This window comes from Urtica dioica, chromosome 7, assembly GCF_054948205.1.
Source record: "Urtica dioica subsp. dioica isolate 48M chromosome 7, U.dioica_male_clone48M_v1_H2, whole genome shotgun sequence".
Classification (NCBI taxonomy): domain Eukaryota; kingdom Viridiplantae; phylum Streptophyta; class Magnoliopsida; order Rosales; family Urticaceae; genus Urtica; species Urtica dioica.
The window spans coordinates 39,831,091-39,856,815 of record NC_142762.1 but is presented as its reverse complement, the minus strand read 5'-3'; the positions used below and the strand labels follow the sequence as shown (position 1 = coordinate 39,856,815).

Below are 25,725 nucleotides of genomic sequence, written 5' to 3'. Positions count from 1 at the left end.
GTGACGTGGGGGACGGCACCCGGCGATTTAGGCGAACTGGGTGAGGGTTTTAGATACGCGCGAAGAAGGAGATGAAAATGGGTTTCAATTTCGTTTTGATTTTGATATACTCGGTATTTGGGAAATGGGTATTTTCAAAACAAAAAATTAACTCAAGGGCAAATATGTACTTGCTCACTTCAACAACTACTAAAAGTGTCCAAAACAAGAAACTCTACATTTTGGTCCAAATCATTACAAACACTACTACATCCGGCCATTTCCCTGATAAATATCCATATTTGTTTGAGAAAAAAAAAAAAAAATCCAGTTGTGAATGAGGTGTGTCATGTAGGTTTTCACATTTTTTTTTTCCATAGAAAGGAAATCTGAAGCACATGCATGGCTGCAAATCCTTCCATAAATGCGAGTCTTTTTCACTCTCTTGAGATTCACACTATTATCACCCTTCATTTACTATTACTACTACAAAGTAGAATGTATACGTATACGTATACGTCTACACTTAATCAGTAAAAAACGTGAGAGAGATAGAGATATGTTTATAACGAATAGTAGCCTCAGTTAATCTCTGTTCTGACAAGTCACACACAAACACAAGTAAGCCATTTAGCAAAAAAATAAAAACATTTCTCGTGAGAAATCTAAAATAAAAAAAAAACAAATCTCAACCGACCAAGCGAGTTGAGATCTAGAAATGAAACCTTGTCGATGTGGACTCGGTAGTTGGTAGCTTTAAATCCTCATCAGGGCTCTACGAATCACAATCAATTGCTATTACAAGCAACAACTCTCAACAAAATAAATAAAGCCTCTCCTTGATTGTTGCCTTGCCCTGCAAAAATTATTAACCAATTTTAAACCCGATCCATCACCAAAAAAAAAATAATAAATTCAGGACATGCATAATTAAATGGGACCCAGATGAGGATCTTAGCATAATTACTCTAGTTTTTGCCTCACTTTACTAATAATATTTTTGTTTCAACAACACCACCACCACATCGTGTCTTCTCACTAATCCCATAAATTCTCTCTCTCTCTCTCTCTCTCTCTCTCTCTCTATTAAACTAACATAAACCAAACCATCGCATTAACAAACAAAGTAGCCAAAACCCAGAGACACGCCAATACTGCAAGACCGACCGCTTGAACAGAGAGAGAGAGAGATGGGTGATATGATAAGATAGATGGTTAGAGAGAGAAGGAGAGGATAGAGAAGATGACACAGAAGAAGAAGTTGAATGCGTCGTTGGACTTGGCGACGATGAGGAAGGCGCTAACGTGCGCCATAGGGTGCATTGCACTAGTGGCTCTGTTCTCAGTCCACGTCCCCATTTTCGCTCCTTCTAAGGTTCCCAAGTTCTCTGACCCTTTCAAGCTTCCCACGGTGATCTCTCTCTTCTCTCCCTTGCCTTTTCAAACAAAACACTTCAAAGATTCAATCTTTACTCTTTTTTTTTTCTTCTTTCCTTTCTCTCGTCTTCCGATTCATTGTCTGTGTTATGATTATTAGGTATTGATTAGCGATGGAGTTTTTATTGGGTTTTTTTTTTTTTTTTTTTTTTTTTTTTTTTTTTGAGGGTTGAAAATAAAACCAGTGCTTTGACCGTCAAAAGTTGCTTGTTTTAGAGACTTTTTTGTTTTGTTTGTCTGCGTTTTATCTATTTTCGAATGGGTTTTGGTTACGTGGTCTCATACGTGAAGCTGAAATTGCAGAGGCTGAGCGATGAGCAGAGCTGGACTCAAGAACTCGCTCCACCGCTTTCCAAATCTCTGCGCTCTTCTCGCAAGGTTTGGTTTGTGAATTCTATTTGGCTTTATGGTTAAGCTTGTGTTTGATTCGGTTCCGGTTTTTTTTTTCCCCTGGTTGTGAGGACGAAAAAGAAACAAGTTTTGGATTCTTGAAAACTGATAATGGGTCTGAATTTGTATCCTTTGGGCTGAAATCAGACAAAGAAGAAGTTATGAAAATTTGGCCTGAAATGTATCATTTGGGTTTTGTGAATTTCTCTTTCTGGTTTGAAGTAATTATACATCTTTACTCGATTTCAGTTGGAAGGCGCTCAGAGCAAGACTTCGGTTTCTGAAAAGCTGTGGAAATCTCCGCCGAATCGGGATTTGGTGCCATGTACAGAGCCGAGTCTTAATTACACAGGTAAATAATTTTTACCGGGTATGTTCTTGAAGTACTCAAATAGTGCTGAGATTTTCATTTTTCAACTGTCATGTTTCAGCTCCTTTGGAATCGCCACGAGGTTATCTTCTAGTGCACACGAATGGCGGTCTTAATCAGATGCGAGCCGGGGTTCGTTATTTCATTAGCTTTGTTCTATCTTTTAGTATATTGCTATGTTAGTCATCATCATATCCTTTGGCTCTAAACAACCCAGCGGTCAGACTAGTTGATTTGTTGACTTTTTCAGAGAGACATTTTCCTTCTAATTGTGTCACTCTGACCTCTCTATAAAATATGGAAAGATTGTTTCCGATAATGGATGGGAAGCACGTAGAATTGTTCCTTGTTTATTCAAATGCATTAGGTCAGTTTCGGGTGTTATTTACACTAAGGCATCATGTGGAAGAATTCTAATTTGAGTACGAGACTTTGCCACAGCAGTTTTACAAGTTTGACCATTTTATTGTAGAAGAAACCTTTTAAATATTTTTGGTCATGACATCAGATGATTTTACAGCTTCCTAATCTCATTGACCTAAAAAAGAAATGTTTCATGCTCTAGTGTTTGCATTATTAGGATTAGAAAAAGAGAGTCCACTGATTTTTCTTCGTTACTCACGACTGTCTATGTCACATATGGCTAATGTTTAGGGGGCGAAAATGTAAGTATCTAATATGTTTCTTGGATTGCAGATATGTGACATGGTAGCCGTGGCCCAGATCATAAACGCTACACTTGTGATACCGGAATTGGATAAACGTTCCTTTTGGCAAGACACTAGGTAGCGGTGCTTCTAATTACTCCTCCGAAATCCAAACTAAATTTCCAAATGCCGTCGTTGCTATAGCTTCTTCTTGTATACTTGATCTGCAGTAATTTCTCAGACGTTTTTGACGAGGACCACTTCATCGAGGCTCTGGCTAGTGATGTAAAAGTCATAAAAAAACTTCCCAAGGAACTTGCCAATTCTACGAGGGCAGTGAAGCAATTCAGAAGCTGGTCTGGTATAGATTACTATGAGAATGAAATAGCTACCATGTGGGAAGATTATCAAGTATACCTTTTGATCTACTTACAGTCTTTGAATTTCTTGAACACTGTTTCATGTTTATAAAGGCTGAACAATATAATACTTTTTTTTTTTTTTTTTTTTTTTTAAAAGATTATTCGAGCGGCCAAGTCGGATTCTCGCTTGGCAAATAACAACCTACCATTAGATATACAGAAGCTACGTTGCCGTGCCTGCTACAAAGCTCTCCGTTTCGCACCTCGAATCGAAGCAATGGGAAAAGTAAATTAATTTGAACTTTTTTTTATCCCTCCTGTTTAGGATTTATTTTTTCATAGTACATATTGAAGCTTGGTTTTTGTTTGTAACTATTTTAGCTGTTGGTGGATCGGATGCGGTCTTATGGTCCTTATATCGCCCTGCATTTGCGATACGAGAAGGACATGCTTGCTTTTAGTGGATGTACACACGGCTTGTCTCCAGATGAAGCGGATGAGCTTAGGACAATAAGGTATATCATGCTCAAACAACCCGTTGTTCAAGGAACTATCAATACTATGGCGAGAGCTTGGAATAAATTATATATGACAGTACTATTTTTTGTTTTGTTTGTGTCATATAGAGAGAACACTCCGTATTGGAAAATTAAGGATATTGATTCGGGGGAGCAGAGATCAAAGGGGTTTTGTCCTCTAACACCGAAAGAAGTTGGGATATTTCTCACAGCTCTCGGATACCCTCAAAACACACCCATATACATTGCCGCGGGCGAGATTTATGGAGGTGATATTCACATGGTGGATCTGCGGTCCCGCTTTCCCTTGTTAATGAATAAGGTAAAAGTCTTGCGTGGTTGTCCTTTTCATTTTTCACTTTGCAATATCAAACGGTGAACTTCGTATTGGAATGGTCAATCCGTTTCATAATTAGGTAGGAGTGTTTGACCATGGCTTGGCCTATAAACTTTAAAAGAGATTTCTTGAGTATCTCCCGGGTAGGGAAGGTCTCATGAAAGATATACGCAAGGATAGATTTGGATTTTTCGCCATAAGAAGTGTGTCGTTTGATTGCTTTGCAGGAAAAATTGGCTTCGGCTGAGGAGCTTGAACCATTTCTAAATCATGCATCTCAAATGGCCGCTCTTGACTACATAGTCTCGGTTGAAAGTGATGTATTTATTCCTTCGTACTCGGGCAACATGGCTAGAGCTGTTGAAGGTCATCGCCGTTTTCTTGGACACAGGAAAACAATATCTCCCGACAGGTGTGAAACAGTGACACCTTTTTTTTTTTTTTTTTTTTTTTTTTTTTGTAATTACGTGTATATTTGGAGTTTGTTCTTGTATTGTATCTCATCACACTGTCTTTCCAGGAAAGCTCTTGTCCGCTTCTTCGACAAGCTCGAGCAAGGAACGATGAAAGAAGGAAAGAATTTGTCGAATCGAATCAGCGAAATCCATCGAAGACGGTACGTGATATGATCCCTAAGGCCTTGGAATATATATATATATATATATATATATATATATATATATATATATATGTATGTATATTCGAACTCTTTATAATGGTGTTACGGGTGATTGAATAGGCAAGGGTCTCCACGGAAGAGAAAAGGACCGATCTCGGGAACAAAAGGCATGGATAGGTTTCGATCAGAAGAAGCGTTTTACGTAAACCCTTTGCCAGAATGCATGTGTCGGAAAGAAACACCGAGCTCGAACAACTCTTCGATGGCAATGTAGAATATCCCATAGTATTCATTCTCCTTTTTAACACTTATGGGATGGCATGGCATTGTCTAGTTCTAGTTCTAGGGACGCGGAGTGTGTATAGCTTTTGAGATTATTATTAGTACAGAAGAAAGATGAAGAAGATGATTATATACTAGAGAGAGGGAGAGACAGAGACAGAAACAGAGATGGCCGTGTCACAGACCAAAGACAGAGCCTTTTTCTTGTGACCAAGGCATGTTTCATGTGCTTTGCGAAGTAGGCATAGTTTATGGTGCGACAACAAGCAAGGCATTCAACGGTCAAATTTTTTGGTTTGCGATGGTCTTCGAGTTGACAGCCATCTTCATGTAATTTGTAATCTTAGAATGTAATAATATTTATAAAAAAAATGTTGATTTTTCGAAAACAAAATCCCCTCGTTATCGTTATATTTGGTGGACATTTGTTTTGTCTTTCTAGGTAGTTTGTAAAAGGGAATCCAAAGCAATATATAGAGCATTAAGAAAACTGCTTTATAGAAAAGCATGATAAACATTTTCTTAAAGCTTACTGGCATTGAGCACATAGAGACTAGCCGTTTTTTTCTCAACGGACGCCTAGTCGATTAATAAGATTTTCAGCTTTACTCACAAATTCAATATACTCCTTTTAAAAGTAAGTCCCAAATTTATTGTTTATTTTGTTACCGGGTATCCGAGTATTGGGATTCGGGTCAGACATCCTGATCCTAGTCAGACAGAGAGAGAGAGAGAGAGAGAGAGGATAGGATAACGGATTCCCCATTATCATTAACTAACTTAACAAGCTACATAGAAGAACCAGATCGCCACATATTTATCCTTCTCTCATCCGAAGACTCTCTCTCTCTCTGGTCTGATTATGGGGGTCTCATTCCTTTCAACCGTCCCTTCCTTGCTCTCAGTGGCCTCTGTACAATCTCTGACCACCACTTCTTTATCCGCCACTCACTCAACTGTGAGTCACTGCACTCATATACCAAATTCATCTCAAAACTCATTAATCGAAAACAACACATTCATCTCTCTTGTCTTCGATCATTCCAGGTCTCAATTCGATGCTGCAACAAGGCAGAAGCGGAAGATAGCGATCGCGAGGGTCGGTTTCGTCGCAGGGACGTCCTAAAGATCATCGGCGTAGCTGTCGGCACGGTAAAGATCATTGGAGATTCTGGTTCAGCTTAGCTTTCCAAAACTAGTTATGAACTTTGATCAAAAGTGATGTGGTGACGAATTTGTGCCAGTTCTGATGTTAGGAATTAGTGGCAAGCTCGGGGGCGTTCGTTGGCACAGCCAGCGCTGCCGATTTGATACAGCGAAGACAGCGATCTGACTTCAAAGGTTATTTATATTTTCTACCTTTTTATGTCTAATATTATAGGATCGAGCTTGAAGCGCTAAACGATCCAGTTTGTCGTCATTGTTTTCTTTCCACAGAAAAAATCAAGAATACACTCTATGAAGCGATTAAGGTATACCAAATCGCGCCAGCTTAGCTATCTCGTATCATATCGTATGATTTTTCCTTCACAAATACCAAATGACATTGCTAATGGGTTCAGGCAAATCAAGATATCATCCCGTCCCTGCTAACTTTGGCTCTCAACGATGCTATCACCTATGATAAGGTTTATAAGAGAACACCTTGGAATTTCTTTTATGCATTCTGGTGATGGGGATCCGAAAAACTGATTATTGATTTTTTTTAAGCATTTAGGCTACCAAATCTGGAGGATCGAATGGGTCCATAAGATTCAGGTACATTTTATGCTGGAATTTTTTAGGAGCTATGATTATTTTGATGTGATACACGAAGAAAGAACCCGTCTTTACTTAATTTTCTTCATCGATTTTGCTTCAATGAAGCTCAGAGATAAGCAGGCCCGAAAACAAAGGCCTTTCCGGCGCTTTGAGCCTATTGGAAGACCTTAAGAAGGAGATCGACGCTTACTCTTTGGGAGGACCTATTTCCTACGCAGATCTCATTCGATTAGCAGGTCTTCATTCACACACTGCACTGTTTTCTTTTCTTCACAGTAGTGACTTCTCTTCCTTTTTTATATATATACAGCTCAAAGTGCAACGAAATCTACCTTTCTAGCTTCGGCTATACGCAAATGCGGTGGGAACGAAGAGAAAGGAGGCTTACTATACAGTGCGTACGGTTCGAGCGGCCAGGTAATTTTCCTTCGTCTTTACCGCTTAGCATCAGCTCTCTGGAAGGGTATTTCAGTGATAGGTTCTATAGGAACCGGACGATAATATTTGGTGAAACACCTAGCGACAAACTCAAGTGTTGTTTTCATTACGGTGTTTATGAATCAAGTTCCTGGACAAAAAGCTTAAGGGCTTTCATACTGAGGATAGCGACGATATCGTGGAAATTGCGTGCGATAGTATGTTTTTAAAACTTATCGCAAGAATAACATGTCTAAGTTTTTATCACGAAGATAGTGTCTTCAACTTATAAACAATCATTTTTGTATGTATGTTTACTGTTTTGAGCCTCTATTATTTAACTTCCTTTATTGTTTACGGTTTTTTTTTTTTTTAGGAAAATGATCTGAAATGCGTTTTACAGTTTGAAAAAAAAATAAAAAATTTAACAAGTTTTACACTTTCTGTAATTTTCCTGATGATATTCCCAAGTACCAATTCTTGTTGAGGCCAACTAAAATGCTATATATATATATGTGAGCTGTGAATAAAATGTCTTTTTTTTGTATTTTTATGGGAAAACCAGTGGGCCTTGTTCGACCAGCAATTTGGGAGGACCGACGCCGAAGAGGCGGACCCTGAAGGAAGGGTTCCCATCTGGGAGAAAGCCACAGTCCAAGAAATGAAAGACAAGTTCACGGCCGTTGGATTTGGACCGCGCCAGGTTGTTTATTTTATTTAAAACCAATGGGAATGAGCTGACTTGTCGAAAAAGTCAACCCCTGAATTGTTTTGCCTGTCCAGCTCGCTGTGATGTCTGCATTCTTGGGCCCCGATCAGCTAGCGACGGAGGCCTTATTGGCCGCGGATCCGGAGGTCAAACCGTGGGTCGTGAAATATCAACGCAGCCGAGACACGGTGTCTCAGACGGATTACGAGGTCAGTTTGTTATTACAATCCCTTTCGCCGTATGTTTAACATGTTTAGTAGTAATGTTTTTTATTTTTTCTTTTCTTTATGTACAATGTGTTTTAGGTTGATTTAATTACTACTCTCACCAAGTTGACCAGCCTGGGACAAAAAATCAACTATGAAGCATATACGTACCCCGTTCGCAGGATTGAACTCGGCAAACTCAAACTCTAATTGTCTGTTGTACGCGAAATTGACGATTCTTTCTTGCCAACTTGTTTTTTCCTTTTGGCTTGTATGGTTTGGCCTAGTCTGGCTACGGAAAGAAAGCAGACATTAGCTCTTATATTGTAAATCATTTACTGAAACTAAAGAGGTTTTAAGTCAAAGTCAAACTACTATCTCCGCGAGTAATGCGAACACTCCAGGTTTTTTTTTTTTTTTTTTTTTTTTAAATTATTGGCTGAAAATCTTGCTCTGCAACTTCTGTCAACTCGGATATAAGCTTCTAAAAATCAACCATAAGGGAGAAAATGAAAGATAATCCAACTTGAGTATGGTTAATAATTGCAGAGATCGCTATCAATTATAACCAGACGGTGGTTATTGCATATGCAGTTTGATTCATAGAGACATTAATCTCAAAGCTCTTGGGAGTGATAATGAAAAAGAATGATAATGAATGATTTGTAGTTTGTACTATGAACAGCAAGCGTACATTACTACACAACTCTATAAATATGTTTGGGTAATGTTGATAAATATTGAGAAAGACAAACGCAAATACATTATAATATTCTTTCTCACGCTGGCTTATCTTGATTTAGAAGTGATAAGCTCGATACCACCCATAAAAGGCCTCAGAGGCTCGGGGATAATCACGGAGCCATCCTGTTGTTGGTAATTCTCGAGCAAACACACGATCATACGTGGAACTGCGCACGCCGTAGCATTCAAAGTGTGAACAAACTGCGGCGGAGCTTGGCTACTCTTTTTACCCTTCTTAGGCGGCCCCACAGATGTTTCAGAGGGACGGTATCGGATCCCAAGACGCCGGCTTTGGTAGTCTCTACAATTCGACGCGCTTGATATCTGTACAAAATTCATAATCATCGGTCGTTTAAATTCATGAAATTACATAATTGAACCATCGTTGAGAAACCAATTTTTTTTTTTTTTTTTTTTTTACACATAATTCAGTACCTCGCCGAACCGGGCAAGGCCAGGCATCCAAGCCTCGATATCGTATTTACGATAGGCAGGGGCACCTAAATCCCCTGAAGCCATATCCAGGGTTCTGTGAAGAAAATCAGGATTCGTGAGCTAACAAATTAAGCCGATTTGAAGCTTGTGTCGAAAGATCTCACTTGTAATGTAATCCAAGCGATGCGAACAAGTCTTCTTCGATTTTAATGAGCTCCTCGTGATAGAAATCGCTCTCATCTGGACGGCATAGGATAAACATTTCCACCTTGGTGAACTGGTGCACTCGATACAAACCCCTGAATAGATAAAGGCGTTTATAAATGTTTTGATATATTTATATCCGAAACGCGCTAAACTGTAGTGGTTTGACTTTGATAATATTATTGTAGCTTTTATGAATAATAATTAAGAAAAGGCTGATGAAGAAAGGTGAGATTTTTACCTCGATGCCGCTCCGGCGGCACCGGCCTCGGTGCGGAAACAATGAGAGAGCGCCGCGTACTTCAAAGGCAGAGATGATTCAGAAAGTATTGAATCCATATGAATTCCACCGACTGGGATCTCCGCGGTGCCTATAAGGCACTGATCACTGCCTTCAATACTATAAACCTGTTAATGATCACCCATCACTTTCATTTTTCTTAATCAAGAACCTGGAATCTAACATGAACTAAGCGCTCTACATGTTTGTCGCCAAATTAACTACCAGCGAGAAAAAATTGCTTGGATTTCCCATAAATAAACAAAGTGCAATACGGTGAGAAGATATTTTCATAGACAGAGGGCAATAAAGAAGAAGGAAATATTGCACCTGTGTGTTCTCTCCTCGGGGTTGAAAGCCACATTTTTCAACAATGGAAGACCTAACGATTTCTGGGGTGGTTAGAGGTGTAAATCCATGCTTCAAAACTTGCGATAATGTCCAGTTAATTAGGGCCATTTCCAGCATAACTGCTTCATTCTTGAGATAGTAGAATTTCGAGCCACTGACCTGTAAAAAAGCAGGTATTTAATGTCTTAAAAAGCTTAAAAAGAAAAATCTACCTGTTTTACTCCTATAAATGAAAGGTGCCACAAATGTAATCAATTACTTGACGGTAAATTCAAGCACATAACAAACATTGGAAGGTAAACAGCAGAGACAAGGGATATATCAAGAATACCAAGCACGAAATCATACTGAAATTCAAACATTTGAAACGTAAATAAACAAATCATTAAATTCATGCTAGTAATTCACCGAAAATATATCACGATACCTCTGCAGCAGCATCAAAATCGAAAAGATCCAACTCCTTCCCGAGTTGTAGATGATCCTTGACAGGGAAGCTAAACTCGGGTGGGCTGTTAACCTACAAAACAAAGCATAACTAATATGTAAATATTTTTTTTTCTCCTAATTAATCGGACAGAGTGAAAAGGGAATACCGTTTTTCGTATGCTTGAAGAATCTTCCCCGCCGATGGGGACATCAGGGTGAGTAATATTCGGTATGCACTGAGCTTCTTGCTGAAGCTCGTCGGTGAGTTTTAGCAGATCTTCTTCCATAGTTTGAAGCTCCTCTTTCAGATTCTTCCCTAAAAATGAACAATTAATAAAATAAAAAATCAGACAAACAGAAAAACAAGTTGCAATGTAGAATTCCAAACTATACCTTCTTCAATCAACTTCTGACGCTCCGGCGGCTCGAGCTTCCCTTTCATCTTGTTCGCCACCGCATTCCTTTCCCCGCGAAGCCGCTCCACTTCCTGCTATCTGTGAGTGACAATTAGCTTGAATTGAGAGAGAAAAATTGAAGCCTAACGCTGATACTAATATCACATTGCAGGTGAGAGTGAAAAAATGAAGATTATTAGACCTTTTGAAGATTGAGCATTTTGTCATACAGCTCAAGCACGAGGTCCAAATTGGCATTGGAGCTTCTGTTTCTGATGTTCTCTCCCACGGCTTCTTTGTTATCCCTTATCCACTTGAAATCTATCGCAGCTTTCCACTGAGGCTTCACAACTGCGTTACCGAATCAAAAGATTAAAAATTTAAAACTCACAGAGAAACAGAAAGCACCGATTTGGCAAGAAGAAGACGATAGCGAATAATTGACCTTTCTCATCGGAGGCTCTCTTGGTGAGTGGAGGAGATGTGGCCGTGGAGAGAGCTCTGACGAAGAACGGAGTCGGAGAGCTCGGAATGCGAGGATGGTTATGGCGGTTGAGAGAGAAGGTTCTTCTTGGAAGTGGTTTTGAAGAAATTGGAGCGACGAGATTGAGAGCGTGTATAACCATAATGCGCTACTTCCTGTAATGAAGAGCAACTAACTATCATACTATATAGTCTACAACAATGCTCTTTTTTTTTTTTACCTATCTAATCATCAATATTTCAATAAAAAAAAAATAATAATAAATCCTGAGTTTTTGCAGTTTTTTTTATGTTTAAAATTTTCTTTTAAGTTTTTTTTTTTTAATATTTTTATTTAGAATAAACTCATTTCCGATTTAGTGTAAAATATCAATATTCATGGAAGATGCTATTTTTGGAATGATCCTTAAAAAACATGTATTCGTGGAATTTTTCCAGAGAATAACGCGGTAAAAAGTGGGAAAGGTTGAAGATTTATCAAATGCATTAACGCAGAGATTCACCGAGCCCATCTTGTTAGACAGTGCAAATATCAGAACAAACGGCAGGTTCTCTCTCTCTCTCTCTCTCTCTCTCTCTCTCCTCGCCTACCAATTCAGTGATGAGCTCAGCAGATCGAGTCGTCTTTCTTCGCGTGGCTGAATCGCAAGAGCTCAAAACCATATCGCCCTCCGAGGTACACCAGCTTTGAATGTTCATAATCTTCTTCATCTAATTCCCTGAACTTAGTTAATTTAGGGTATCGTCGTAAGAACTGATTGTTGGTGGGTCTATTTCGCACCGACCTAAATTTTTAATCAACAAAATCATACAAATTTATATATATATATATATATATATATATATATATATATATATATATATATTACCGATGCTTGTTAAGAAGTACCCCATGTTGTGTTTGAGAAAGTGCAAATTCAATGGAGTTTATGCCTTTCTAAGTTACTGACCTTGTTGGATACGCCTCAAAGTAATTGGGGATTGAGGAAAGAGATAAAAGTTGCGAACTTCGATTAAGTGCATTAAGTTTATGAGATTTTACATGTATTCTAGATCCTTTGTAGATTGCTTGGCAGCAAATTGCATTGAAGGATAACAAAGATGGAAGGGTTGAAGCGGAGGCGATAGCCGAGGAACAACCTGTGGTCGCCAATGAAAACGCCGTTGAAGAAAGCAGCGAAGCTGATCCTCCAGCCATTAATGAGGAAACCAGCGATAACGCCGAAAACTTACCCGTTGAAGAGGAAGCACAAGAAGAGCCTCTGGAGATCAAGGTTGGTTTCTCATCAAATGAACAGAAAAAGAAAAAAGTGAAATAAACGCACGAATAACAAACACTCACAAATATTTCTGCGGAAGACCCTTGACCAGAAGAGAGAAGAAATAGCTTTTACGCGAGGATGAGAATTATGTGCTGGGCCAAAGCTTGGTCACCAAACTCTGTACACTTTATTTTATAATATCTGATGATGTTATGGAGTTTTCATAGCTGTGTTGTTTTTTTTTTGTCAGCTTGAGACAGCGCCGGTTGATTTCCGTTTCCCGACTACAAACCAAACAAGGCACTGCTTTACCCGCTACATCGAGTATCACCGGTGAGAAAGAAAGCCATCGTCTTTTCGGCTTCCATCGTGGGCTTTGATTTGCATATTTCTTTGTCTCTTCTTCCTTCTGAGTTTTTCTTTTTTATTTTCTATTCGCAGGTGCGTAGCAGCAAAGGGCGAAGGTGCGCCGGAGTGCGATAAGTTTCAGAAATATTACCGGTCTCTTTGCCCCGGTGAATGGGTAAGTAAATTGTATTTATCTGCGGTTATGTCAAGATATTGCTAATTGATGATTTGTATGGCAGGTTGACAGGTGGAACGAGCAAAGGGAGAACGGAAACTTTCCGGGGCCTCTGTAAGAAGTGGTCGTTTTTTAAAGCTTTTTTTTTTTTTTTTTTTTGAAGGGGAGATCGTTTTTAAAGCTACTTGTGTGGTATTATGTCAACTTCTTTGCTGATGAGAGCTAAACTCTCAGACTACTTGTTAGAAGAACTACATAGTTATTAGAAACAGGTTCCATAGTTATATAGCCATACAAAAACATTTTGCATAATAGCTAATGTTTGATTAATTATAGTTAATTAGCCACTGATTCTATTAACAAAAATTAATTGACAATTTTGCCCAAATAATTCCCGCCCAATACTCCAAGTTTTCAAACCTTCACCAAAGACATCTTTATTTTTAGCCATTTAAGTAGTTTTTAACAAGTCAAATAAAAATATAAACAGCAAGAAAACTATTGTAAATACGGGTGAAATATTTTAGGCTCATAAGTATTTATTTATAATGTGGTCTATAAGGAAATCTAGAAGGGTATCACCTTGTGCCTTTACATTTTGATGGATTCCGTAATTTTGGAGAATCATAGCTTATTATCGACCAGGAGACTACGACCTCAATTATTGTGTTCAGGGGGAATCGAACCAGAGACATACATGGTCCCAAGAATCGCCCTTACTATTAGACCAGTCCCTTTGGGTTTATCCTTCAATCTTAGCGAGGCGTTAAAGAGTGCCTGATCTTCCACCAAGGCAACCTGCTTTCCCCGTTTTGTTTTCTCTTTTTCACCGAATGTCTCCCGACCCCTTTTTTCGCGGGATGAAAAGTTTTGGAACAATTTTGTCTATAACTTTGGAGTCTGAGTTACACCGAACTAAAATTCAGGCGACCCTAGCATTAACGCCCGGAAGACGACTCTAGTGGCCAAAATTGTTGCGTTCAAGGGGAATTGAACTGAGGATGGACAAGGTCTCGAGAATCGACCTAACCACTAGACCAACCCCTTGGGATTAAGCTGTTTTGGAAAAAATAAGAAGACCTTGGAAATCTCAATGTCACTGTCTCGCGCATTTTCTTTGTTGGTGATAACCTTGTATATTTTTTATCCAAAATCAAAGGAGAGTAAGAAGATGAAAGACTATGGCCATGTTTGGTATTCCTCTCAAAAACAATTTTTTAGTTTTTGAGTTGAAAAAATTGAAAACAAAAATTGGTTTAAGTTTTTGGAAAAAAATTTCAAAAAATTTTGAAGTAATTTTAGAAAAAAGTAAAAAAAACTGAAAACAAATAAAATGTGTTTTTGAAAAAAAATTTATTCTCTTCCCTCCTCTTTCTCCTCATCTTTTCTTTTCATTCTTTCAAAAACAGAAATGAAAACTATACCAAACACTTTTTTCAGTTTTTTCACTTTCTCAAAAACAAAAATGAAAACTGTACCAAACAGCTTTTTGAAAACAACTACAAAACAGTTTTTCAGTACGACTACAAAAATTAGAAAACAGAAAACAAAAACTTTTTGAGTTAACTACCAAACACTACCTATCTTGCCTTGATTATTCAATTACGATAATTCCGCATCTATTTTGGGAATAGGGTCACAAATCATCTTACTGACTTAATAACATCACTTTGTTTAACCTCTCCAAATTATTTATAATTGATTAAAAATTCAATTGGAAAAATTGCATAACTAACTTATACCATGTATATATATAATATCATAACTTGTAGTAAAAATAAAAATATAACTTTAGATTTTCACTCTTGAGGCTCGAAAACGTTGGCTGGCACACTCACTACTTGTTATCGTGTCTGTTTGACCAATAATTAACCGTATTATCGTGGCGTACTACTAAATTTAGAACCATCTCATTCGTATAGAACCAAAGCAGCATAAGATCCCGTTGTGAATGCTTTTGTTTTCCGTGTAAAAGAATAGGGAAAAAGAAAAGGGGAGTACTTGATCTATGGTTCTGCATAAAATTGTGCAGCTATCAATACAAACCAATTTTCTGGTTTCTTTTCAATTCTCTTTTCAATTAATGATTTATTTACTCTGCCACCTATAATCTTTGATCTTTGTCACTCGGTACATTATCAATTTAATTTTGTTTATCAAAATTTTGTTAAAAACTCTGCAAATCTAACCAAAAGTCGAGGGAGGCTAAATTTTTGCAGACGAAAAGAAAACTCATTAAAAGTAGAGCATGTTAAGATCTGAGCAATGAAATTCACCAAAAATATACAAGGTTTTAACAAAATTGAGACCACTTCCGTCCAAAAAAAAAATAAGAATAATAATAAACAAATAAATTGAGACCACTCAGAGAACGCGTTTGCACAGACCAAACACCTTAAGTCCTTTATTGAAGGATAATTGACAAACCTGGATGGGTTTAGGGTCTCAACAAGTAACATAGAACAAGCACACCTCATAAAAGAAATAGCATCAGAAGAGAAGATTTTCTCTCATTCATGTCAAGAAATGACTGTTTTTATGACCAAATAAATGTATGTGTATTTTTTATAAAAGGGAAATGTATGTGTATTATTAGAGGGAAATAACAATCCAAAATTTCTTATTAACTCATAGTTCTAACAAGTGTTCTGAGAGTTCAAAGCTCATCAGAAAAGAAGATGACAAAACACCATAAATAACTTCAAAACGGTCACTTCTTAAAGAGGACCCGGAAAGGTTCCGTTTTCCCTCTGCTCGTTCCACCTGTCAACCTGCTCACAAAAATAAATAAAAATGAGTACAAAAGAAAAAATAAATACATCATCTTAACATAACCGCAGATAAATACAAATCACTTACCCATTCACCAGGGCAAAGCGATCGGTAATATTTCTGAAACTTATCGCACTCCGGTGCACCTTCACCCTTTGCTGCTACGCACCTGCGAATAATAGAAAACTCAGAAGGAAGAAGAGAGAAAGAAATATGCAAACCAAAGCCCACGATGGAAACCGAAAAAGAAGATGGCTCTCTTTCTCACCGATGATACTCGATGTATCGTGTGAAGCAGTGCCTTGTTTGGTTTGTTGTCGGGAAACGGAAATCAACCGGTGCCGTCTCGAGCTGACCAAAAAAAAAAAAAAAAAAAGCACACACACAACACAGCTGTGAAAACTCCATATAATTCATTTAAAAAAAAAAAATGTAGAGTTTGGTGACCCGGAATTCATTTTGGCCCAACACCAATTCACATCGTCACCTTTTGTACCATTTTCCAGTATAGCGATTTCTTCGATCTTCCGTTCATGGGGTTTTCCCAGACAAAATCTGTGAGTGTTTGTTATTTGTGTGTGTGTGTGTTTTTTTATTTATTTTTTTTATCTCATGAGAAACGAACCTTAATCTCTCGGGGCTCTTCTGGTGCCTCCTCTTCAGCTGGTGGGTTTTCGACATCGTCGCTGGTTTCCTCGTTAGTCGCGGGAGAATCAGCTTCGGGGCTTTCTTCGCTGGCCTCAGGAGCCTGAGACTCGCTGCTTCCTTCAACTTCAACAGCGTTTTCGGTGGCCACCACGGGCTGTTCCTCGGCTATGTCTGAGACCACAGGTTGTTCCTCGGCTTTCACTTCTTCAGGCTCAGCAGCCGCGGCGACCTCTTTCACTTCCTCGGGTTTCGCTTCCGCTTCGACCTTTTCGTCTTTGTTATCCTTCAATTCATATTGCTGCCACACAATCGACAAAAGCATGGAGAAAATATGTAAATTCTCGTACTTAAAGCACTTCTGTGTACTCTAATCGATTCTCGCCACTTCTATTGAGGCAACATACTTTTTTGTTTTTCTTCAATTTGTTTTCTTTTTAACTGTCGGTGAAACTCTTGATTCAAAACACAACACGATTAAGAGACGTACTTCAAGGCAAATCTAAGAAGGTCACTGGCTTAGAAGGCATAAGCTTCGCTGGTTAAGGACTTTCTCAAACACAAAATTGGTCATTCTTAAATAGCTCCGTGTCCGATAAAAACATTGTTCTAAGCTATTCAAATAAATATAACTTTGTTCAATTTTGTTAATTGAAAATTTGTGTCGGTGCGAAATAGACCCACCAACTATCAGTTTAACCGTAAGAAGAAGAAGAACAAACAATGGGTCTTACGAGACCCTAAATTTATTGATAAACTAGAATTCAGAGAATTAAACGAAGGCGATTGCGAACATTATGGTGTACCTCGGAGAGCGATAGGGTCTTGGGCTCTTGCGATTCAGCCATGGGCGAAAGAGGAACCGATCTGATGAGCTCAGCTTCGAATCGGTGGCGAGGAGAGAGAGAATCTGCCGTTCGTTCTGGTTTTTGGACTGACTGACAAGATGCGTTAGGTGTGTCTGTGCGTGTGTGTTAGGGCTTGTGGTAAATCTGCAACATTCCCACTTTTTTACTGCGATGTTGATGAGCTATTCTGAGAGTAAAATGGGAAATCTGCTAGTGAAAGCTTACTCACTTGGGCTTGCTGATTTTAAGAAGGCTCGTCTAAGCTGTTTTAGCTGAATAGCGGCCAGTGGGTTTTACCTGTTGGGCATCTATTAGGCTTATTTATCTTATGGGCCAATGCTGATATATTTAAACAAGATAGGGGAAATTTCACAGGTAACTCGTTTGAAGATGATGATTCTTTGAGTACCTACAATTTTCAAACATTCTATACATGCCTCGTTTTATATTATTTTCAGATAATTTTTCTGATATTTTTAATGAAAAAGTAAAAAATTAATAAAAATTGACATGAAACTGTAAAAATGACAAAAGATAAATCTAATAAAACTATAAATAACAGGAATATATTATGAAAATAAGGTATTTTGATGAAGCATTCTCAAAATGAGAATGAGAAACGAGGTAATTTCAAAAAATGTTTAATAACGAGGCCGTTCAAGTAATTTTCACAACAAAATACATGTTTCTATGATAGTTGTTATTTTCTATTCTAATAGTCAATTAAGATCAAAATTATTGATTACATGTTCCACAATCTTTAAGCCATAAACATTTTTTAGACTCGTAGTTTACACTATATTTGTACGTCCTAATAGTTAGGATGGACAAAACGGTTAACCAATTAAACATTTAAATGAGCTTTGTCTTCATTATTTGATCTTTATAATATTTCTTCTTAATCCGAACTATTAGGACAAAACGGTTAACCAATTAAACGTTTAAATGAGCTTTGTCTTCATTATTTGATCTTTATAATATTTCTTCTTAATCCGAGTTTAAAGGTATCGTGTAATCAAGTACATGATATGTATGAATGAAAATTAATTAAAAAAAAAAAAAAAAACTTCAACTATTTTAGGGATTAATGGTTCATCGTTAACCATGTAAAATAATTAATGATTTAATCGGTGTAGTTTTTTTTATAAATCGATCCTAATTTGGTTTCAACATTTTTTGTAGTGGTTGGTTAGTCACAGTTAACCATGAAGTAACCTGTTAAAATTAACTGCTTGATTAATTTCGATTAAAAAAAAAAGAAAGGCTAAAATTAATCAATCTGTTATTTTAACCGATTTAATTGTAAATTAATTGATCGGTTAATTTTAATCGGTTAAATAGTCCACCTTTAGTCCTAATCCACTTGAGAACCGTTATTTTTCAAAAATTATGGAGTCTAGTCAAGAAGTGACAACGATATTCCTCGGATGCTTAGCGAGAAGAAACATGTGGGTGTTTTTACCAGTGATACGGTGATTTCTCTAATTCCAAAATGCAAGAACTTCAACTGGATTAATATAGACTTTAGGTCCATGTAACGTGGTCTGTAAGGCAATATCAAAGGGTATCACGATGCGCCTTAAGATTTCGATGGATTCGATGATTACAGGGAATCAGCGTGCGCTTGGTATGAGACACATATTTTCTCCATCAGGTTCGAGGGCATACAAAATAGCGCGAAGGGGTAAATTCAACAACGATTTTTTTGGTACGTTGAACATTGACACGTCAAAAGTTTAGGATATAGTGGACTATAACTACTTAGAACTAGTTATTTCTGATCAAGTGGGTTGAATTTGTAATCCAATATGTCATCTCAGATGAACATTTCCTTCAATCTTAACGGGGTTATAAAGGGACATATAGTGTCGAGTCAAGCCCTCCATGGACGCAAACCATTTTCTTGTTTCTTTTACTATTTTCCAAAGGTATCCGAGCCCATTTCCAAAGTATTAAAATTTTGAAATTCTATGTCAATGTATCACACATTTCCTTGTCGATTATAGGCTATAACCATATATTTTTATAATGCAAAGTTGGAGGATTACGAGAAAGCAAAATATTGCCTCAATACTTATGCCCGAGCCTTTAGGAAAATAATAAATTCCAATAAGATTGAGATTTTTTTATTAAAGAAGGCCTTGAAAGAGAATGTATAAGGGATGCCTGATCAACTTGGGGTCAAACTCACGTCTTTCGCAATTGTTGTCTTGATGTCCCCATGGTCAGAGGAAATAAAAGAAGTGGACATGTTTAACTACATTCTTGATAGAGTTTGTGAGACAACTCGAAGGTTTCCTCAAATGACTGTGCATAAGAGACGAGGAAGTAGCATACGATTGTTAGAAAATTTTGGTGGGAAAGTAGAAAAGAGACGAGAAAGTACGTGTCATAAATAATCGAAGGCAAAACTTAGAATATTTTGGATTTTTGAATCATTAAACCAACCTATCATTGCAAAAAGTGCATGGAGGATTATCCAAAGCTCCCATTTTTTGGTTAGTCATGTTCTTAAAGAAAGTTATTTCTCGAGCTCTTGTATTCTCAAAGAGAAAGAGTGTTCCTACGCGTTGTGTATTTTGTGTGATATGTTATGTGGTAGAGACATAGTTGAACCATGAGCGAGATGGAGAATGGATTGTTAAAGAGGGTTAATATACTCAAGAGTAGAAGGCTTCTGAAACCAAAATAATTTGAATTTCGGTAACAACCTATTGTTCAAGGGGTACCAATGGTGGAGAATCTTAAGATTCTATAAAGGAGTTGAATGCGAGTCTTCTTCGGGGATTGTATGTGTGAATAAAAGGGCTCTCCAGATATCTAGCCACATTAAAACTCAAGTTTTTCCATATATAGTAAATTTTCAAATTTTGGTGGTTTAGTTACTTATAAATGTGTACTTAAAATTCCATGAAATTCATTTGCATCTAAGAACCTTTTCACATAGCACTACACAACAAACAAAGAATACTCAATTAAAGTTGAATATAGAGTGGCAAGTAACACGAAGTCTCAATTGGACCATACAATCCAATGATTTCTAAAAAAAATGGTGGGACGGCCTTTGGAAACTTCATGTCCCTTCAGTAGTAAAGTTGTTCCTTACGCATGAATGACATGAATAGATACTCCACGATGGAAAATATTTTCAACTCGAGCTTAACTCGAGCTATTTCACAGTGTTCACAATGCCATCATGAAATTGGTAAAAGACGGGAAACGAGAAAGTCCATAATTATTGGCATCTCTCGGATGTCAAGCAATTGAATTGGACATTGAACTATTACAATGAATTTTGCACTACCACCAAACATAGAAAGTTGAAAATAGGCCATGAATTAATGAAGCCACAGTGAAAACCACCATTAATCGATTTTATGACAACGAGTGTAGATTAAACTAACTCAGAAGACGGGGTTAAACGTGGATTGAGTAGAGTTTTCCGATAAAGAACGAATGGTGTTTTAGCCTCTTTTATTTCTCCCATCCTCCAGTCACTCGGTCCTCTATTTCATAAATGATTACGGTCTTAAAGAGCATAAAAAAGAAGAAAGTATGGCATGGATGAATTTCTAATTCAAACCGACTGTAGCGAAGTGACATAGATGATTTGAAACAAGGTTTGAACGGTTATAAACAAATTTTGAGTTTGGGTACTGAGTTTTATGATCATAAACGGCTAAAATGTCTACTTAAAGGTTTAAACTTTATAAAGAGTAAGTTGTCGGTCTACCAATCAAGTGGAACAAGGGCGCGCGGCTGAACCATGCTCATGGAGTTTAGTGAAGTTCATAAAAGACTTTGTCGAGTTTGTGAGGGACATGATTGTTGTCTATGGTGCCCACAAGAAGAGTAGTAGTGTCTTTTTATGTACATTTGATGTCATATAGTCTTACGAAGACTCTTGCTTGTATTTGCCTATTCATTCATTAATAAAGTTGAAACGTTCATTCAATCTTCATTGTTTGAAGCTTTATGATAAAACCTTAGTCTTTTAGTCCATAAACAAACTTAACAACTTACGAAGAGACAAATGTAGATTTGCATGAACAAACTCTTCGTAGTTTGTTTAAAACGATATATTCGCAATCTAAGGGTCAAAAGACTATTGACCTCAGTATGATTGTTAGAAGAATCTATGATGTCTGGTTATGAGGCATTGAGAGTTGGAGACTCTATAGTTCTTCTAGGTATCTTCCGAAGGTACTGAATTGACCAGTGCACTTCTAGAGACAAGATAAGAACAAACCATTTAACCTCTTATGTCTCGAAATCACTATGTATGAATTGCATCATGCTTACCTTAATCCTGAAATGAGACATGCCATTTCACACCTTAGTATTCTCATTTGAGAAAGTCAGAGTTCGGACTCACTATGTGATTCCGAACAGGGCCTATTGGTGAAGTACTAAGTTGTGAGAATGTCATGAGTAACTTTGTGAAGTTCTCATAGATATGGAATTCATGTACAAGATTGCTGAAATGCAATGTATGTCACCTCATGCTTTGTTCCTTGGAGTGTGAATAAATGAACTGGTCAGTGTCCAAATTGAGTCTTGACTCTTTTGGATGAAACAATGTGACTTGTTAGCTCCTCGTCAATACATTGTTTCTAACTTATTCACAAGCGACAAAGGAGTTGAGGAAATAACAGCTAGAAGGGTAAAATGGTAATTTAGTAAATCTCGACTAGCTGATGACATTCATGAAGGGTAGCATAGATAATATTCAGTGGATCCGCTCATTATAATTAGGTGAATTCTTGAGTAGAAAATAAATTCATTTGAACCGAGAGATTTTCAGTGTCAGCTCTTTAGTGGAGTCAGTTGGCATTAAGCTAAACTTGGAAAAGGTTTGTGAACTTTTGAGTCCAAGTGTTTAGCTCAAGCTTTGTTCATTTGGGTCCATGAGGTCACTGTCACGAATCACATCGATAGGAATAGTTAAACTGAAGCTAAGTCAAAACAAGAACGAAAATTGTCAAAAGGGTATTTTTGTCTTTTGAGACATATGATGAAATGAATGTCAATAATTTTTTTGACAAGGTCATTTGATGACATGCATCACTCGGCCATGACTTGATCATTGGGCCTTGTGGATTAATTTCATTTCATAAGAATTTTATTGAAAATTCTTAATGGGCCTTTCTCATGTTGTCATGAACAAATGAAGAAGCTTCTAGAAGCTCATTCTAGATGAAAAGTAGGCGCCCATTATACCCATAGGAAGAGAGAATATTTTGTGCATAAATGTATCATGATACTTGCCAAAAGAAAAAGAGGAAACAAATTTCCCCTAAGAGGAAGCATGTGGGCGCCCAAATATGGTCAAGAGAGAAGCAAACAAAAGAGGAAATGATCACGCCCAAATTGTGCAATCGCTAAGCGGTCGTTGGTAGCACAAAGAAAGCGGAGTCGTATCCACGAGGAGGCTAAAACTGAAAATGAAAACTAAAACCAAACGTCAAGTGGTAAATGAAATATAAAAATGAAGAAGATTGTTGTAGAGATTAAAAGGTTTATAAAATCAATGAGAGGAAAACACAAGACGTCGGGTTACTCAATTGCTCCGTTTACCAATTACCGATACGGTTCCACACTTATAACTCAATTACAAGTTTCACATCCCAAACAAGTAATCGGAAAATCAACATTAAGATCAACCAAAAAACTCATGTATTAATTTAAGAACAAACTCTTCCAATTAAAACCGTGAATAAAATCTCGTTGACTAAACCAAAACGACGATATATCAAAGTGATTATAACGCAGTAAAGAATTAGTCTAACACAATAATATTCTTTTCACAAATTTCATAGGCAATCCCTAAACTTACAATATATCGAATCGACAGAATTGTAATAAAAGAAAAGCAATGAAATAAGTGTTATAAGAAATTGATACTCTCTAAAAATCACATAAATCAAACATGACTAAATTCATATGAAAAATAAAAGAGTATAATTTTATGAGAGGAGAAAAGAGTTTGATTCATAAATAAATTAAACATTCAAGCACAACAAGTGGAACCATAGTCAGTTAGGTAAACTTACACAATTGAGATCACCCTTAGCCTTGATGGAAACTTAGCCAAGAACACAACTCATTCTCACAAAATTCTAGAGAAAATATGAGAGAATAAAATTATAATAATTAACTAATTTTCGGAATAAAATATATGGTGTCCAAAAACTAAGCCAAAGCCTCTTATTTATAGTGTTTTAGAGGTGGCAAAATAAAAGGAAACTAAAATAAAATGGCAAGTAAATATTATACGCATAAAAAGAATATTTCAGAAGTAATCGGGTAATATTTGAAGCTGATTCCGAATCCACACGCCGAAGGAAGGAAAAGATGGCTTTTGATTGTCCTTTGCTCAAGTCTGCCACATGTCAGAAAGTAATTGGTTTTATGTTGAATGCTGTACACCCGGCAGTGAGAGAATGGAGAGATGCTGCTTGCATGAGTCATCTTCTTGCACACGTCAATGATTTGAATTTATTGACTTTTATTTTCCATTTGCCTTTGCTTCTATACCATCACGTGCACAAATTTGAACCTCCATCATTTTGATATTGCTTTGTACCCTACAGTGGAACATGAAAGAGAAAATTGGGTGTGTGCCACACACGCTTAATTGGAGAGTAGGGAATCTCTTGTTGGCCTCCATCATAAATTAGTCCTACGAAATAAAATGTATCAAATTAAATACTTATAGAACTAAGACACAATAGTTAAATATTTTCCAATGAAAATTATTATCAATGAGAACCAAAGAAAATATTTAAATAGTATGAATAAATATTAACAATTAAGCACATAATTAATATATTTTCGTGTATGAATCACAACCCCCAACCAGCTTATTGCTAGTCTCTAGCAATTCAAGCGAAAAACAGTCAGGTCATAGAAAATATTCACAACTTTGCCTAAACATTTCAACTAAAGAGGTTATTAAACATCAAAATCTGCTATCTAAATTATTTCGGCTATAACTACAGAGTGTGTGTATGTGTGCGTCTCAAACCAATCATTTTACCACAATGCTTGATACAAAACAACTTTGAACAACCCTCAAGTGTCGGCCTCGACTTCACTAATCCTCACGGGTATTGATTTTTTTATTTGTGTGTAGGCTAGGATTCTCTCTTGTGAAGTCGGAAATGAAAGATGACACTCAATATATGGGAGAGGCTATTTTTAGGACAGACATGCAAACTAAAATTGATCACAAGATAGGAAAATCAACCGCTAAGAGTCTTCCACCAATCATACCACAAATCCAATATTGAGATTTCTTCGAGACTAAACACGGATATATGTACAAGTGATCTAAGAGCCAATATAAGAAGAAGAGAAGATGACATGGAGAAGATGAGAAGATTGGATATTATGAAGAAAATAAGAGAGAGAGAGAGAGAGAGAGAGAGAGAGAGAGAGATTACAAAGAAGAATAAGAAATACTGAATAATTCATCACTTTTTTCTTCTTCTTTTTTTTCTTTTTCTTTTTTTTTTTTTGCTTTTTTTTTTCTTTCTTTTTTTTTTCTTTTTTTTTCTCTTTTTTTTTTGCTCTTTTTTTTCTTTTTTTTTCTTTTTTTTTTCTCTTTTTTTTTTCTTTTTTATTTTTTTTTTTATTTTTTTTTTAGAAACAAACAAATATAAAATAAAAGAAGACGATTTATACGGAGTAGAGGGTGGAGAAAGAACATCGAGAATGACTAAAGAAGAATGGAAGAGAGAGGAAGAACGAAGAAAAATTGGCTCTAAGAATCAAGTATCCATGTCTAATCAAGAATTGTCTCACAAAATATCCAAACAAACCACCAACCATGTAGAGAAGCTCTAAGCAGTGACTAATCCAATTCAAATAATCAATGAAAGTTCGCAAGCTGTTTTCTCATCTCACATACTCTCATGAAAATGTTGTGCCTAAACATGAAGGTTTATCTCGGCTAAAATGCATCAAAAACCATGGTACCACGAGTGTTTAGTACGAACACACACACAAACTCTGAAAGTCATTTCCTAATAATGAAGATAGCAAAAGTTGATGCAAAAAAACCTAATTAATCTCATATTCAGACAAAATCAACATTTTCACAAACGGAGACTATATCCAAGCATGAATGCAAAAGACTAGCTCTAAGCATGAATGAGTTAGCAACCACCCCCAACCAAAATCAGACAGTGTCCTCAATGTCACAAAAGATAGAAAATGAAAAGAGTAAGGATCAGAGTACACCTGGGCAGCGACCAACACTAGAAACAGCTCATCATGTGTGTGAATATCTAAGAATGCGCAAAATAATAACTGAAAA

The 25,725-nt window shown here is 36.9% G+C and overlaps 5 protein-coding genes across 6 annotated transcripts; 3 read left to right on the top strand and 2 right to left on the bottom strand.

Moving 5' to 3' along the window:
* The first annotated feature begins 966 nt into the window (after positions 1-966).
* LOC149391509 (O-fucosyltransferase family protein) lies at positions 967-5,335 on the top strand. The gene is made up of 12 exons (XM_089620878.1): positions 967-1,390; positions 1,720-1,794; positions 2,056-2,158; positions 2,238-2,308; positions 2,873-2,961; positions 3,054-3,234; positions 3,343-3,471; positions 3,567-3,700; positions 3,812-4,025; positions 4,268-4,452; positions 4,561-4,656; positions 4,780-5,335. The coding sequence occupies exons 1-12, from the start codon at positions 1,223-1,225 to the stop codon at positions 4,931-4,933; spliced, it is 1,599 nt and encodes a 532-aa protein (XP_089477004.1). The 5' UTR covers positions 967-1,222; the 3' UTR covers positions 4,934-5,335.
* A 327-nt stretch (positions 5,336-5,662) lies between these two features.
* Positions 5,663-8,417, top strand: TL29 (ascorbate peroxidase 4). The gene is made up of 11 exons (XM_089620881.1): positions 5,663-5,899; positions 5,989-6,093; positions 6,198-6,282; positions 6,379-6,413; positions 6,504-6,569; positions 6,659-6,699; positions 6,808-6,938; positions 7,013-7,119; positions 7,685-7,822; positions 7,903-8,037; positions 8,134-8,417. The coding sequence occupies exons 1-11, from the start codon at positions 5,804-5,806 to the stop codon at positions 8,242-8,244; spliced, it is 1,050 nt and encodes a 349-aa protein (XP_089477007.1). The 5' UTR covers positions 5,663-5,803; the 3' UTR covers positions 8,245-8,417.
* A 141-nt stretch (positions 8,418-8,558) lies between these two features.
* On the bottom strand, positions 8,559-11,538 carry SRS (Seryl-tRNA synthetase). 2 transcript variants are annotated; one of them, XM_089620879.1, is made up of 10 exons: positions 11,318-11,538; positions 11,075-11,223; positions 10,871-10,964; positions 10,645-10,793; positions 10,476-10,568; positions 10,028-10,207; positions 9,659-9,825; positions 9,378-9,512; positions 9,214-9,307; positions 8,559-9,102 (listed from the first exon to the last, which is right to left on the bottom strand). In XM_089620879.1, exons 1-10 carry the CDS (start codon positions 11,496-11,498, stop codon positions 8,824-8,826), a joined length of 1,521 nt encoding a protein of 506 aa, XP_089477005.1. In that variant the 5' UTR covers positions 11,499-11,538; the 3' UTR covers positions 8,559-8,823. The 2 variants fall into 2 exon arrangements, with proteins under 2 accessions (XP_089477005.1, XP_089477006.1); XM_089620880.1 differs by having other exon boundaries at positions 10,871-10,971; positions 11,318-11,337.
* Positions 11,539-11,840: 302 nt separating this feature from the next.
* On the top strand, positions 11,841-13,452 carry LOC149391506 (uncharacterized). Its single transcript, XM_089618648.1, has 5 exons — positions 11,841-12,031; positions 12,420-12,629; positions 12,868-12,950; positions 13,059-13,140; positions 13,205-13,452. Exons 1-5 carry the CDS (start codon positions 11,957-11,959, stop codon positions 13,256-13,258), a joined length of 504 nt encoding a protein of 167 aa, XP_089474774.1. The 5' UTR covers positions 11,841-11,956; the 3' UTR covers positions 13,259-13,452.
* A 2,173-nt stretch (positions 13,453-15,625) lies between these two features.
* On the bottom strand, positions 15,626-17,569 carry LOC149391505 (uncharacterized). Its single transcript, XM_089621122.1, has 5 exons — positions 17,364-17,569; positions 16,538-16,858; positions 16,181-16,263; positions 16,000-16,081; positions 15,626-15,911 (listed from the first exon to the last, which is right to left on the bottom strand). The coding sequence occupies exons 1-5, from the start codon at positions 17,403-17,405 to the stop codon at positions 15,858-15,860; spliced, it is 582 nt and encodes a 193-aa protein (XP_089477248.1). The 5' UTR covers positions 17,406-17,569; the 3' UTR covers positions 15,626-15,857.
* Positions 17,570-25,725: the final 8,156 nt, after the last annotated feature.

Excerpts from the sequence above, each read along its gene's own strand:
- LOC149391509 (XM_089620878.1), top strand. The coding sequence starts at position 1,223 with ATGACACAGAAGAAGAAGTTGAATGCGTCGTTGGACTTGGCGACGATG. Across the intron at positions 2,159-2,237 it reads GCCGAGTCTTAATTACACAG|CTCCTTTGGAATCGCCACGA; the intron begins GTAAATAATTTT and ends GTCATGTTTCAG. Across the intron at positions 3,701-3,811 it reads GATGAGCTTAGGACAATAAG|AGAGAACACTCCGTATTGGA; the intron begins GTATATCATGCT and ends TGTGTCATATAG.
- TL29 (XM_089620881.1), top strand. The coding sequence starts at position 5,804 with ATGGGGGTCTCATTCCTTTCAACCGTCCCTTCCTTGCTCTCAGTGGCC. Across the intron at positions 6,094-6,197 it reads TCGGCGTAGCTGTCGGCACG|GAATTAGTGGCAAGCTCGGG; the intron begins GTAAAGATCATT and ends TTCTGATGTTAG. Across the intron at positions 7,120-7,684 it reads CGTACGGTTCGAGCGGCCAG|TGGGCCTTGTTCGACCAGCA; the intron begins GTAATTTTCCTT and ends TGGGAAAACCAG.
- SRS (XM_089620879.1), bottom strand. The coding sequence starts at position 11,498 with ATGGTTATACACGCTCTCAATCTCGTCGCTCCAATTTCTTCAAAACCA. Across the intron at positions 9,513-9,658 it reads GCCGCCGGAGCGGCATCGAG|GGGTTTGTATCGAGTGCACC; the intron begins GTAAAAATCTCA and ends TTATCTATTCAG. Across the intron at positions 9,308-9,377 it reads TCGCTTGGATTACATTACAA|AACCCTGGATATGGCTTCAG; the intron begins GTGAGATCTTTC and ends TTTTCTTCACAG.
- LOC149391506 (XM_089618648.1), top strand. The coding sequence starts at position 11,957 with ATGAGCTCAGCAGATCGAGTCGTCTTTCTTCGCGTGGCTGAATCGCAA. Across the intron at positions 12,032-12,419 it reads AAACCATATCGCCCTCCGAG|ATTGCTTGGCAGCAAATTGC; the intron begins GTACACCAGCTT and ends GATCCTTTGTAG. Across the intron at positions 12,951-13,058 it reads CGCTACATCGAGTATCACCG|GTGCGTAGCAGCAAAGGGCG; the intron begins GTGAGAAAGAAA and ends TTCTATTCGCAG.
- LOC149391505 (XM_089621122.1), bottom strand. The coding sequence starts at position 17,405 with ATGGCTGAATCGCAAGAGCCCAAGACCCTATCGCTCTCCGAG. Across the intron at positions 16,264-16,537 it reads AAGAGCCCCGAGAGATTAAG|CTCGAGACGGCACCGGTTGA; the intron begins GTTCGTTTCTCA and ends TTTTTTGGTCAG. Across the intron at positions 15,912-15,999 it reads CGCTTTGCCCTGGTGAATGG|GTTGACAGGTGGAACGAGCA; the intron begins GTAAGTGATTTG and ends TTTTGTGAGCAG.